This window comes from Lygodium microphyllum, chromosome 16 (assembly GCF_053477565.2).
Source record: "Lygodium microphyllum isolate KBCC chromosome 16, Lygodium_microphyllum_v1.1.10, whole genome shotgun sequence".
Lineage (NCBI taxonomy): Eukaryota > Viridiplantae > Streptophyta > Polypodiopsida > Schizaeales > Lygodiaceae > Lygodium > Lygodium microphyllum.
Genome location: NC_141150.1, coordinates 107,760,156 through 107,774,788, shown reverse-complemented (window position 1 = coordinate 107,774,788; position 14,633 = coordinate 107,760,156). Strand labels below are relative to the sequence as shown.

The 14,633-nt window shown below is 37.6% G+C and overlaps 1 protein-coding gene across 1 annotated transcript; it reads left to right on the top strand.

Moving 5' to 3' along the window:
• The first annotated feature begins 906 nt into the window (after positions 1–906).
• Positions 907–3,467, top strand: LOC148023215 (uncharacterized). The gene is made up of 2 exons (XM_087696221.1): positions 907–2,844; positions 2,998–3,467. The coding sequence occupies exons 1-2, from the start codon at positions 1,428–1,430 to the stop codon at positions 3,012–3,014; spliced, it is 1,434 nt and encodes a 477-aa protein (XP_087552347.1). The 5' UTR covers positions 907–1,427; the 3' UTR covers positions 3,015–3,467.
• The last annotated feature ends 11,166 nt before the right edge of the window (positions 3,468–14,633 follow it).

The window sequence follows — 14,633 nt, the reverse complement described above, 5'->3', positions numbered from 1 at the left end:
ATGGTGGCAACATGCCTTATTCTACATAATATATGCATTGTGCATGGAGATAGTTTTGATGATGCATGGATACGTGAAGTGACAACAGAACCTGAGAGAGAAAGTAATGCACCCTGTCAAGACATGGACCAGCAAAATAGTTTGAGAAATGGATTAGCAGAGGTTGCTATGCAAACAGACATAGGTACCATGCAAGCAATACAAAGAGCTCAATCTCAGTGGACATCGGGGCCAAGCCATCTTGGGGGAGCATCTTGAAGAGACAACGTTACTCGAGCCATGCTTCAAGAGAGGGAGAATACAACTGTGAGAACAATCTTTGGTGATTCTGACTCTGCGGAGGAGATCCACGACGAAGGCAACGGTGAGTAAACTTCTGTTGCATCTGCATTGCAGATGGAAAGGTGGAAAGAGGGGTGGTGTGCTAATAAATTTTCCCTCTTTCTATCTTTCCATAGAGAGCTAGGTAAAGCAATGCCTCAACAGCATGGTGAAGGGGTTCAACTCCCCTGCTCTCTTTTTCATTACTAATTTGTGTTAGTTTTATTAGTCGTTTTTAAAAAAAAATCTACCATCAATGATTGTGTTTAATTCGGTATTCACATAATAATTATTATGTCAATAATGATCAACATCGATAGCATCCCTTCATTCAAATGTGATCCGGGGATAATTCGGGAAGTGTCTGGTGCATAGGTGGTGGCTGATGTGCAATCGATTGTGGATGAAAGATGGACAGCGGATATCCGCCACCTAGTGTGTAAGTAGGTGGTTGCTCAAGTCAACTTTTCCTGTGCCCACCAACTGGGCACAAATTGGGTGGGCAGGGTGTGTGTAACCAGCCTTACTTGTGAGTGTCCTAGCTCTTGTGGTGTTGTAGATGATATATCCTCTTGTCATGCATGCATGCATTGGCTGTGATGCATATAGTCTAGACAAAGTTCACCTAGGCCCAGCTCTCTCTCTCTCTCTCTCTCTCTCTCTCTCTTTGTGTCTATGTGCCACAGTTCCACTCATGATCTTCTCAAGACCAATTGCAGGCCCATCCGCCATTGCCACATTTGCCCTGCCCCTCCTGCTTGTCCAAGAACAGAATCCTTCTACACCTCTCTTGTCTTCCTTCTATCTTGATCGAGCTTGATCGGGCACCATAGCTTCCATTGTTGAGGCAGACACGAGCTTCATCAATTTTCGCCATTATACACATTAAGCATCAGTCGAAGCGGCAGGCTTTCTTCTCGCCATAAGCAAAATGGCCAAAAGCCGAGCTTGAGGTAAGCTGCACCAGGAACTGACATTGCCATCTTTCGCTGAGATCAAGCTCCGCAATCGACAGAAACCGGTCAGATCAGGTGATCAGGTTCTTCGTAAGGTTTAATCTTGATTGATTGAGGTTTCACTTCAAGCAGCAAGGTCTCTGTCAATCCATGGATATACCGCGAGGCAAATCGCTCCCTCGCCTGGTCTCAGATCTGTCTCAGCTCTCAAGCCACATGATGGATAGCAAAGAAGAAGAGGTATGTGTCAGCTTCCCTGATTTTGCCCTGCCTTCGCCTGCGGCACCGCAACAGTACAGCAAACCAACAACCCGGTCTCGATCAAAGCTTTTGCTGATCAAAGAGGAACAGGAGGAAATGCAAGATGCACGGCAAGATCCATCCAGCATTCCGGATTTCCCCCCTCCTTTCAGAAGAACTCCCAAGACAAGGCCTGTCAAATCCTCTTGGTATAATGCCATCGGTGCTGAACAGGTGCTGCCTATATCTGCACATAAAAAAAGCTCAGGTAGGTTCCATTTTGAAGAATGGAGCTCCCATGCGCAATCGGAGATTGAGCACCATGCTTCGGGCCGTAGTGGTGAAATGGCTTCCTTGCGTCAAACTCCACCTTCAACTTCTTGTGTGGATAGCTCAGAATGTCATGAATTTGGACCAGAGATAACCACAAGGATGGTGGCGAATCAGTGCTGTGTGCAGAGACATCAACATTGCATTGGAGCAGGGGAGATTGATGCCATGAGTGAAGCTGGGAGCTTTGAGGACCATCACCAGGAGCAGAGCTTCTTACCAGTGGGACTAAATTGTTCTGCTTTTGATCTATTAGTCAGTGCTGCCATACAAGTACTATCAGAAGGAACACATGAAAATGAAGATGAGAATGGAGTTACAGGGCCATCAAAGCGGGCTCACAGTGAGATTAAATTGCACAAGAACAGATCTGAAGCTCCCTACTTTCTTTATGGAACATCCATGATTCTTAGGAAGAAGGTTACAAGGCGTGCAAGGAGTGCATTAAGAAGACTGAACGGGTCAGATTCTGTGTCAAAATCTGAGGCAGCTGAAGTTTTTCCAGCTTATGGTTGCACAAGTAAGAGGAGAAGGACTTCTGATGAGAAGGATGAAAGCCAAAAACAAGAGATTGCTAGGTTGAAAATTTTGGAGATGCCTGAGTTAAGGACAGTGATTGGGCTTGATCGAAACAAAGCTAAGTCTCTGTCACCAGAATTTTCAGATACTCCTTCAATGCAGGGTGCTTTGAGGTCTGATGTATCTGAAGTTTTACCAGCAGTTCACTATGTCAGAAGGAGGAGGGTAAGCTCTGGAACTAGCCAGGAGAAAGATCAGGAGCAAGGGACTTCAACCATGTTAGTCTCAGATACCTCAAACATACAAGTCTCAGAGGTGACTGAGAATGGCCACAGTACAGGAGCAACAGATGCAGCACAGCTGAATGATGGAGTTCCTGTGATCCGGTCTTTGCGAGGAAGATCTCAGGTTTTGCCCAACAAATTCTCAGACTCCATACTTCAACCATGGAAAAGAACACCTAGGAGGAGCATAAAAGGTAAATGAGATTTTTGAAGTACCACATAGCCTTTATGAGAATTCTATTACGTTGGCCCCATTGAGGCCTTAGGCATAGAAATGGATAGCTTTATTATAGAAAATTTCGGTCATTCTATGTATGTAACACAAGCATTTTTTGGGCATTTTACAGTAGCCTGGTCACCTTGAGTCAACAAGTACTTTGCAGCAGCTGTAACTAGGGTAGTTAATGGAGATTTTTGTGTTTTTTTGGTGAGATGGTGTACTATGGTTGGCTATTACCAAAAGGCTGATGAACTTGAGAAGTTTATATTAGTGTAGGGTTATTTGTTTAATAGCCCAAGGTTGCATGAAGGAAGGCCTGTCCTCTCCATGGCTTAGAGGTCTTGCAATGTTTGTGGTATGCTAAGCTAGGGCTTAGCAAGCATTGAACACTCGGTTGTTTTGGATGGTCCAGAGAGGTAAGAATGTGGTATGCTTTTACATCTTTGGTCTTTAAGTAGGATTGTGGTCATGGTTGTACCCTAGTCATTGGGAATATGGATTTTTGAATGAATTTTAGCAATAATGGGGCACTTGAGCTATAGATTGGATAGAATGTTTATACCTCAACATGATGTGTTTCTACCAAAGATTTCTTTATCATCATTATCAATATCATTATCTTATAGTGATAAGTTGTTAAATTATGTGGTTGATGCTTATCAAATATGTGTATGACAAGGTGTCCTTATTGTTGCCATGATCTCATGCTCATCACAATAGTATTTCCTTTCAAGTTACTAAAGTGTAGGCATGTGACATGCAATGAGATTAACAACCATGTGCTTGAAATTGTAGTCAATACTCTAGCCTAGTTAGAATCTAGTCATTGTTACCACTCGCGCTTTGCACTTGTCGATGGATGCAAGCTATTTAAATTCCTGTAGAGATACTATTGACTTGAGTTGCTGTTATCTAGTTGCTAGCAATATTAAGCAATGTCAACTCAAAAGGGAAGAACTAAACACATAGTTACAATGGACAAGGAGTAAAGAAAAGGCAAATGTATCAATGATGGGAACTCAAAACATACATCCAAGGAAAGGGTCAAAGAAAATAAAAGATAAGTAACGGCATATGAACAATGCACTTCACAAATAGATGAGAGATAGAAGAGTATCTAGATGTAGATATAATTTGTATAAAAAAACAATTTCATATTAAGATGAACATCTAAGTTAGTTGAGTTTACTTGTAAGAAATGCAAGTTTGCAATTATCCCATCCTTGTTGCATAGTTCAAAAGCGATGGTTTTGTTTCTATAGTTAGGTAGGTCTTGACTCAAGCAATGAGTGAAGCCCAATGATTGAAAATCTTACTCAAATGCCTTGAGATCCACTAGAAGAGGAGCATTTGATTTGTAAGAAATGCCTTTTTTAACATTTTTGTATAAGGTATTTTCTTATTTATGACCAGGCATCTTGGATTACTCCTTTGATAACTTGCTTCTTTTGGAATAGTGAGGGTAATTAATGAAAGGTATTACCTTGAACCCATTTAGTTAGAATCATTAGGGTGGCAAGGCAACCTTACTTTGAGGTTCGTTGGAAATCATTCAAATGAGATGTGTGTTGATGTAAGGCTCTTAATACTTACATCTTGATTGTAGTTATTTGTACAATTTGCTATTTTCTAATAATGAGAGAGAGAGAGAGAGAGAGAGAGAGAGAGAGAGAGAGAGAGAGAGAGAGAGAGGAGAGTGATATTAAGATCCTCTAAGATGCCTCAAAGGTGCATAAGACAAAATGATGTAACTCAAGTCTCATATATACAACCCACTTTGGGATGCCATTGGCATAAATGAAGACAAACTACTAAGGCTACATAGTAAGTTAATAACCTTAAAGTAACATGTTGTTGGCTGAGGTCTTTTGAGCTCTTCTATGATGGCTTTGTTGCCTCAATGAATTGCTTATTTGCTCTCTTTTCTAGGTGCCTCCACCTTGGCAATCTCACTTGGTCATGCTTAGAGCTATGCTAGTGTGAGTTCTTTTGTGATCCACAATTTGGTTCCTTGAAACATTTGGATTGCTTTAGTGCTTCAATTATATCTTGTACATCTCCAAACTCCAAAGTTGCTTGGCTATTCCCTTGTTTGGTAATGCACCATGGCTTCACCTAGTTCAACCCTTGATTCTCTAACATTTTCTTTAGTTTGGTTTCTAACTTGTATGACTTCAAATATTCTTATCAACCTTTATTCTCTAATTTCACTTGTATTTCTTCATGCCACCCATTAGGAAGTCATATTAGTTATGTATGAGATTAAATATTCTTTTGCAATGTAGCTTCCTTAACTATAGGAAAGATAGTGTTTATCATATCTTATTTGTCTTCTTACTACCCCATATTGATTTTCTTACATATCTCCTCTTGTACTCTTGTTGTCATGTCCTTGACTTCATCTTCAATCTTCTTACTAGTTATAGTTACCTCCATTGCTAACTTCTTTAGTTGAGCCAAGTGAATATGCACCTTGGAAAGTGAGTCCTCCAAGGCCATATTTATGGCTTCTAAGTTGTAAACTCATCGCCATAAATATTGTGTTCATGGGCTTGGCTCTCAAGTTGGCTTGGATAGTGTTGCCAAGATGGTCGAGAAAGTCTTTGGATATCTTACTATTATATTATTTTAGCTATAGGTTTGGAAAGCCCTGAACTTTCAGAGGGTTTCCCGAACCTACCCCCTTTTCCAAACCTCCCTTTTTCAATCAAAACCCCCTCTCCTCCTCTCTTTCTCACATGCAATATCTCATTTTCTCTTCCCTTTCCCTTTTTTCATTAAAGCCTTTCCCCCCCCCCCTCACCTCCCTTTTTTAAATTAAAACCCCTTTCTCTCTCTCTCACTTATAATCTCTCTCTTTCTTTTTCCCATCCCCTTTTTAATTAAATTCTTCCCCCCTCCCCCTCTCTCTCTCATGTGTAGGGCCTAGGTTCTCTCTCTCTCTCTCTCTCTCTCTCTCTCTCTCTCTCTCTCTCTCTAATTAAATCAAACTTCTTTTTAAATCAAAAGTTTCTCTCTCTCTCTCTCTCACACAATTAGATTAAAATTTTTAATTTAAACTTTTTAATTAAACATTTTAAAAGCCTTTTTTAATTTAAAGTTTTTCGAACATAGTTTTTCACACACTTTGAAAAGGAGATAGAATAAAATAGAGAGAGAGAGAGAGAGAGAGAAGAAGAAGAAGAAGAAGAAGAAGAAGAATGATAAAAAGAAGAAGACTAAGAGAAAAGGGGGAGAAAGATTAAAGAGAATAGTCTTTTTTTAATTAAATATTTTTCTTCTTCCCCTCCCCCTCTCTTTCATGCGTAGGGCCTAGGTTCTCTCTCTCTCTCTCTCTCTCTCTTATATTAAACTTTTTAATGTAAATGTTTTGTTTAATTAAAATAAGGAGAGAGAGCGAGAGAGAGAGAGAGAGAGAGAGAGAGAGAGAGAGAGAGCAAAAAAAAAGAAGAGAAGAGGGAGGGAGGGAGGGAGGGAGGGAGGGAGGGAGGGAGAGAGAGAGGGGGAACAGAGAGAAAGAGAATTATAGAGAGAATATAAAATTTAAGAGAGAGAGAGAGAGGAAAAGAAAAAAGGAAAAGAGAGGAGAGGGGGAGAGAGACAGAGAGAAGAAAATGAGAGAGAAAAAATAAGAAGAAGAGAAAGAATTTGAACACAGTGAGAGAATTATAGAGAGAGAAAAGATAAAAATTTTAAAAAAAGAAAGAGAATTATAGAAATAGGAAATATAAATTTAAGAGAGAGAGAGAGAGAAGAAAAGAAAAAAGGAAAAGAGAGGAGAGAGGGGGGAGAGAGACAGAGAAGAAAATGAGAGAGAGAAAATAAAAAAATTCTCTCTTTTAAATTTTATCCTCTCTCTCTCTCTCTCTCTCCCCCTTCCTTTCTCACTCAAAAATACTTAAAATTTAAAAAAAATTATATTTTCTCTTTTTTTCCATCTCTCTTCCTATTTTCCTCTTTCTTCTTCTTATTCTTCTTTCCTCTCTCTCTCTCTCTCCTCTCCTCTCCTTTTCTTCTCTCTCCTCTTTTTTCCTTTTTTTTCTCTCTTTAAATTTTTTTATTTTCTCTTTCTTTTAAATTTTATATTTCCTCTCTCTATAATTCTCTCTGTGTTCAAATTCTCTCTCTTCTTTTTCCTCTTATTTTCTCTCTCATTTTCTTCTCTATGTCTCTGTCCCCCCTCTCTCCTCTCTTTTCTTTTTCTCTCTCTCTCTCTCTCTTAAATTTTATATTTTCTCTCTCTATAATTCTCTTTCTCTCAGTTCCCCCTCTCTCTCCCTCTTCTCTTCTTTCTTTTTTGCTCTTTGTATATTTCTCTCTCTCTCTCTCTCTCTCTCCTTATTTTAATTAAAAAGAAAGCTTCTCTTTTTTTAATTTTCTTTTTCTTTTCTCTTTCTTTTAAAAAGATAAAATTTAAAAGGGAGAGAGGGAGAGAAGAAAAAGAAAGAAAATTAGGAGAAAGGGGAGAAGAAGAAAAGGGGGCAGACGAAGAGAGAGAGAGAAGAAGAGAGAGAATATAAACATAAAGAGAGAATTATATATAGGGAAAATATAAAATTTACATACTTTAAGAGAGATTGGGGGGAAGAAAGTGAAACAAGAAGAGAGAGAGAGAGAGAGAGGACATGTAGAGAGAATTATAGAGAGAGAAAAGATAAAATTTAAAAGAGAATAAAAAAGAGGAGAAAGAGAGAAGGAAAAGAGAGGAGAGAGAGAGAGAGAAGAAAAGCGCAAAGAGAAGAAAAGGAGAGAGAGAAAAGGAAAAATTTAAAAAGAGAATGAAAAGAGAGAGAGAAGACGAAGAAAAAAAAGGAAAAAAGAGGAGAGGGAGAGAAAAGCAAAAGAGAGGAGAGAGGGGGGAGAATAAAAGGAGAGAGAGAGAGAGAAGAAAAGCGGGGAGAGAGAGAGAGAGAGAGAACTAGGAGAAAAAGAAAAAGAAACTAAAATAGAAGGCAAAGAAAGAGAGAGAGAAAGAGAAAAAATTAGACATAGGGAATTCGGGGGAGAGAGAGAGAGAGAGGAAAAAGAGAAGAGAAAGATGAGAAATGGATTGCTGAGTGAAGTTGTAGTGCGATAGCAACTTCACTTCCCACTTCGAGGCAGCAATATAAAAAAGGACCATACTGGATAGATTTTGTGAAATAGAGAAAGAGCGGGTGGAAATTTGGCCCTAGGGGAGACAATGGACCATTTGGGTCAATGTTAGAATCTAAAGGCTATTATATTATTTAAGAAGTTTAGGTGTTCATATACAAGACCCTTCAAATTGGATCTTGGCTATATGCATATGATTTATTTACTCCTTTAAGATGAAGGGCTTTTCATCTTACATTTTGGCTATTTGGATGTTCCTGGCCGCCTTGTTGAAAAGCTAAATTCACTTTTAGCAAAACTTCCCATAGTAGGGTAACCTAGACAAAGGACTATGGACATAATTCAAAATGGTGGGATATATTCTATGATGGTGAGTTCTTGTATTCAATTGTCCCTTTGGCGAAAAAATATCTCACTTTATTTATCTTTGAAATTGACACATGATAGCTTATGTTTGTCTAGGTTCGACTTTAAATTGGGCCTTCATATAAAGGGCCCTTCATCTTGCACTAGAATATCATCATGCCTTGTTGGTAGCTTTATTTTACTTAATGAAAGCTTTGGAAATGGTTGTTAAAACTAGTGTGATCAAAGGACTAATGTTGCTCAATGGAAAAAGGATAGTGTAATAGACTCTCGAGCAATCAACATTAGTAGTACAATGATGAAAGGTGTAACATGATAGGTGCTTATTATGAGGCAAAAGGATCAAATCTTCACTTTAGGGAATTTTCTCTCATTGCATTCCACATGAGACTAACTTTTTTTTGTCTTGCCAAGCCTTTATGGCCTTGCATCTTGCATATTTGCTACCTTCATGTCTTTGGCCTTGTTGGGAGCCTTTTTTTTTTTTACCAGCTTTTGAAAATAGGATAAACGAGAGCAAAAAACACTTTCACAATGATCATAGATATGACTTCATGGTTGGAGTGAGGATATATTCTTTTATGGAGCCATATATTCAAATCTCTCTCATTTCAAAACCGTTTGGCCCTATCTCACTTTAAAACTTTGAAACATTAAGGAATCTCTCTATCACACCTCACACATCATAATACATAAGGCAACTTAGTTTATATTTTGTAATCAAGGACCTTGATTGTGTTCTTTCCCAATAAAATAACTAGTGTTCCTTGCACTCTAGATTCTATATATTACACCTTTCATTCAATTAGGATGTGGAAGTTTGATCTCTATTCTATTAATTAGAACCAAAATGGTTTCACAATTTACTTTCTAGGTAGTATCATGAACTAGCTCATGTGGAGTAGATTTTGACTCACACAATTCATTCTCACAAAATTCATCTTGTGAGGGGAGTTAATTTCTTCCCAATCCAAAACTGGATTGTCAAGTGCATATGTTGTTAGGTGTTTCCATTGTTAAGAACAAAATGTTGGGTTATCTTGATACTCTTTACTTTAACATGTACATTTTTTTTTATTGAATTCAGCTTAATATACATGTACATTTCTTTTCTAGGCACTTCCTAACCACAAAATATGCTAAATATCATAATGTATAGATATTGTTAATATGAAGATATCATTTGGTAGATGATTGTTAATCTACAAGTTTAGTAGACAATAAAAGCTTTAGCCCCTTGACTAAAGGGAAAGCACAAAATATCATGATAATCCATTATTCCTATTGATGTTATGCCACGTATTGACCTATTGATTATGGTGACTTATTGATGGTTGCAAGTGGTTGTGAAATGACAGCGAGAGATCGATTGTCTTGGGCATGGAGGCAAGCTTTTTTCTCTAGAAGAAACAAAGATTTAAAATTGGAAAAGACAACATTAAAGGGTGTTATGAATGATAATGAAGAACAAAAGATAACATTAAGGAGCATTATAAATGATTATTTGAATCTATACTTTAGTTAAGGAGAGGTGGGGGGTGGGTGCCACGTGGCAGTCCCCACCTCCCCCACAAAAAAGAAAGAGAACGCGGGGCGGGTGCCACGCATCCAGCACCCGTCCATCCCGCAAAAATCGCGCCCGCCCAAGCGCCGGGGTGAGTCTAGGCGCGGAGCGCCTAGTAACAAATTACATGAGTACAAAGGGATGTTGATGATGACAATTGCTCTTCAAAATTAGAGTGAAGCATTTTAGGGCAAATCAATATACTTGGAAGTGAATAGATATTATGAATATGTCTTTGGGGATGTGGGGCACAAGATTTGAACTCACACACCCCTTAAGCTCAACCCACACCCAAACCACTACACCATAACCCCATTGGCTTGCAAATCAATATACTTTATCATTGATTCATTAATAATGTTGATAAAAATTGCTATTCAAGTTAGAGGGGGACCCTTTTAGGGTGAATCAATATACTTTATCATCAATTCACCAATCCTTATTGTTGCTACTTTTCTATTGTTGAAAAACATCAATTTTTTATGTTTGTAACAAAATTTAGGGTATGAATATTATAGAATTTCTCATTTTGGGGTGGTTACCTTTGAAAATTTTCTAGATATGAGAATGGTGGGTCATTTAAGGGTTGAAAGATTGGAGGAGCTAAGAAATGCTTAAAAGAACTTTACTTGCACTTTCTTTCCTTGTGTGAATACATTTAGATAGAACCCCATGGATTAGTGCATTACTAAGGGCCTTGTAGGCTTCTCATATTCCATTTTCAAATGTGTCTTTTGATATCTTATTGTAGATTATATGTGACTTATTATATGTGATCTCCATTGTAGGCTAATTAGGAGTATTACATATGTTATGCTCATGGTGCTTTAGAGATCTTTATGTTCTCTATCCTTTAAGCAAATGTTTTTATGGGCTTATTATTGGCATTGACAAAAAATTATTTGCCTAATATAAGATATTAAGGTCTCTTGCAAGGATATTTGAAGTGCATATAGCCTATTTTTGAAATGAAGTTACTATAGTCATGCAAATGTGTTGGCAAGCTTGAAGTTGGTTTGGATTGTATGATGTTGTTAATTGTATTGCATTGTCTCTCTAAGTTGATTCTTTCATCCAAATTCTGTACAAATCCATGTGTTGGTGTACATAGCTCATTATCAGAGCCAAGCTTTCATGTGCTTGTGACTCTTAAGGCCTCTGACACTATCTTTGTTTTCAATTTTACTTTATGCAAATCATTGTCTTGTCTTGGGATAAATTGGCTTCTACCTCTTGATCATGCGTGCAATTTGGATATCCAACATACATGTTGCCCTATTATTTGGGGAAAGGCCTAGAGATACAACAAGATTGGATCTTGTTGTAAGCCAATTCAATTGTTGTTTTGTTTTCCTCATTGAAAATTCTAGTGCTTGTCTAGGAAACATGTTTAAATGAATGTTGCTTAGGAGGTTATATTGACCTTGCACCCATATTAGCCCTGTGCTTGAAAAATTTTAATGCCTATAGTGCATAATATATTGACAAATTTGTTGATGGGATGCTTGTGTGGTTGGCACTTCTTTGTTTTTATCAACTTTTGTGGTTGTCATTTGTTCTTAAGGCGTCATGTTTGGAGAGTAACATAAATAATGTTTCCCAAGAGACTTGACTCTCAATAAGCACTTATTTACATGTCTTTAGTAGTAAAAGAGTCTGGAAGTAGATTAAGTTGATGGATTTTTGTTTATGTTAAGATTTTTTGTGAATATGATAATATTTTATGTGAAGATAATAGACATTAAGGATGAGGAATATGACTAATTTATCATCTTGCGTATATGGAAGGATTTGATAGTAAGGGTGGGGTTAGTAACTTGCCCTTTTTTTATATATATACAAGGAAAATTTGTAGGATTAATGAACAGACTTACAAACTTCAAGAATGCGACCATGATTTAGATAAAGAGGGACGCAATGCTTCTAATCTATGACCCTTTTCTCAAATGTATGGATCTTAAATTGTACTTATGGGGATCACCAAAAAACACACGCTTCCACACTCTAAAGTTTAATGTTGAACTATTCTGGAAATTAATTCTATATTGCATGTCATTTGCTTGTAAGTCATATATACTTTTTTCCAAAGGTCCATCACGGCATATTGAAGCTTCATCTTCTGAAAGTTCATGGGTTGTTGGATTTAGATACATTTGGAAAGTCTGATCCCTTTGCAGTTATCTATTGCCACAAGGAAATCCAGAAAAGCCGAGTGATTAAGTCTACTACTGATCCTGTTTGGGATGAGTAGTTCACCTTCAATATAGATAATGAAGTGACTGAGGTTCTGATCAAGCTTTTTGATAAAGATGATGCTCGACTAGATGATCCACTAGGAATAGTTGTGGTTCCATTGCATAAAGCCTTCTCTGAAGGTTGCATTCCTCCCACAAAGTTCAAGGTGCTTGGACAAAAAGGGCAGCCACAAGGCGAGATCAGTGTTGCCCTAAAATTCTCACCACGCGGTTAGGAAGATATATGTTGGTATGTCTGTTGTGCTAGACAAACTGGTGCTTCTTGGTGCTTGTGGTGTACAAAGTGTAGAGCACTTGGGGTTTTGTTGTGTATGCACATTAAGCTGAAATAAAGCAGATATCTAGGAAAGAACATTTTGTACTGAGGAGCCGTTCATGTGAACCTGAAATGCAGTAGTGATTATTGCTGAAAATCTAATCTTTGGAAAATTATTATGCACATTGATCAATGTATTAAAACTAGATGAATTGATAGGGACAAGGATAATATAGTCACACAATAGACCCACCACACCATGGCATTATCTCTAGAGGCAAGTGTTGCCAAATCAGTTTGTGTCCATATATATTAGTTGGCTTAACATAGTAGTTGTAGTACCACTTTTGAGAATCATGGTAAAACCAGTGGTACACTTGTTTATCTAATTGATCTAAGAATTTGTCTACTATCCTACAGTTGGTTCTAATTACAAGGCTAAAGGAGGGAGGGAGAGAGAGTGGGAGAACCCTATGCAATTTCTCAAGTAACTAAAAATTGCAATGATAAGGACACTAGCTTTGATTTTGAGGTCTCCAACTCCTTGAGCGTGGGTTGCATGATCTTTCATGCTATCTTTAAAAATAGGAAGTTTGTGTTTAGATACATGTTGCATGGCACCAATGAGAGAAGTCAATGATTTCATTGATCAAAATATAAGTGGAGGGCCCTGAATTGTGGTCTTGGCTTAAATGTTGGTTGGACAGTTATTCAAGAAGACAACAAGTTTAGGAAGCAAACTTGATTACAGGGTAGCATGTGGCTCCAAGAGGTGCTCATTGAAAATGTTATCGGTGCTATGAACATTGGTACTCTGAGTTGGTATTTCCTTTCTTGCAAATGTTGACTTGAAATGCATAAAATAAATTGATTGAAATGTGATTAACAATGAATAATTTATAGATGAAAGGCTAGCATCCTCTGTGAACCTTGGTACTTGCAATTGAAAAACTCATGTGCATATCTTCCCAAGGGGGAGTGCTAGCCTTCTTATGCAAAGGGCACATTTTATTGGATTAATAGTCAAAGTGTGATTGATATGTGAGTATGCATGATTAAGGCTAATGCATAACTATAATATTGCTTCTTTGATTTGATTCCATGATGGGCTATTGTTATTCCAAATGTATTGTCCATGGTTTAGGGATAAGAAATATTGTTGATGAAGAGGATAAGGTATTATAAAGAAGTTTTCAAGGATTTTAAGATAAGTAGCTTCACGAAAGACTAATATGAACCTTCCCCATGTCATCAACCATTGCAATAATGACAAGGCAAATATCAACTCCATCAAAGAGTTGCCACTTCTTGGTCTCCTTTAGCACTATCCACACAAAGTCCTAATACCTTCAACATTAACAAAGTAACATGTTCATCAACAACAATCATTACCTCTCTATCCAACCATGCCACTCAAGTCCAACATTCAACATCTAGGGTGCATATTACCTCTAATATTTAGTACAATGGTAGTCTCGTAACAGGAGGGAAATGTTACTAGTTTTACAAAACCTTGTAGCACGGATGGATACATTCATGTATCAATGTGTAGATGCCTTGTTGCCAAGTGATGGCATTGCAAGCTCAAATGAAGATGCATGAAGTTAAGGAGTGTATTATACCCAATACCTATGACTTTGATTGTGAAATTTAATCGATCTAGTATGAGTTGAAGCGATGCCAAAGATTCCTTATAAGCTTTTAGTACCTAGGACATCGAGCTAAAGAAAGATTTGATACTTTTTCTAGATCAAGAACTCATCCAACCAACTAATTCACCTTAGAGACCTCCCCTTCTCTTCATGAGAAGAATGATGGTTTCTTTCTATTATGTATTGATTATAGAGATCTAGGCTAGGTCATTATCAAAAACAAGATTCATATTCTGTGTATCGATGAGATACTCAATTAACTTCATAGAACTAGGACCTTTACAAAAATTGACTCAAGGTTAGAAAGCTGTCAAGATATCCCAAAGATTATCTTCAATACCCAATATGATTATTGGAGTTCTTAGTAATGTCTTTTGGATTGATCAATGGAATCACAACTTTCAACCAGTTGATGCTGGATAGTTACTAACACTATTTAAACAACTCATTCTAGCATTCTCTGATGATATCTTGGTGTACTCAAAGTTAGTGGATGACCACAAGAACCATCTCATCCTAGCACTTGAGATCCTTTTTCAAAACAAGCTCCATGCTAAGAAGAAAAAATGCATCGTC

Excerpts from the sequence above, each read along its gene's own strand:
- LOC148023215 (XM_087696221.1), top strand. The coding sequence starts at position 1,428 with ATGGATATACCGCGAGGCAAATCGCTCCCTCGCCTGGTCTCAGATCTG.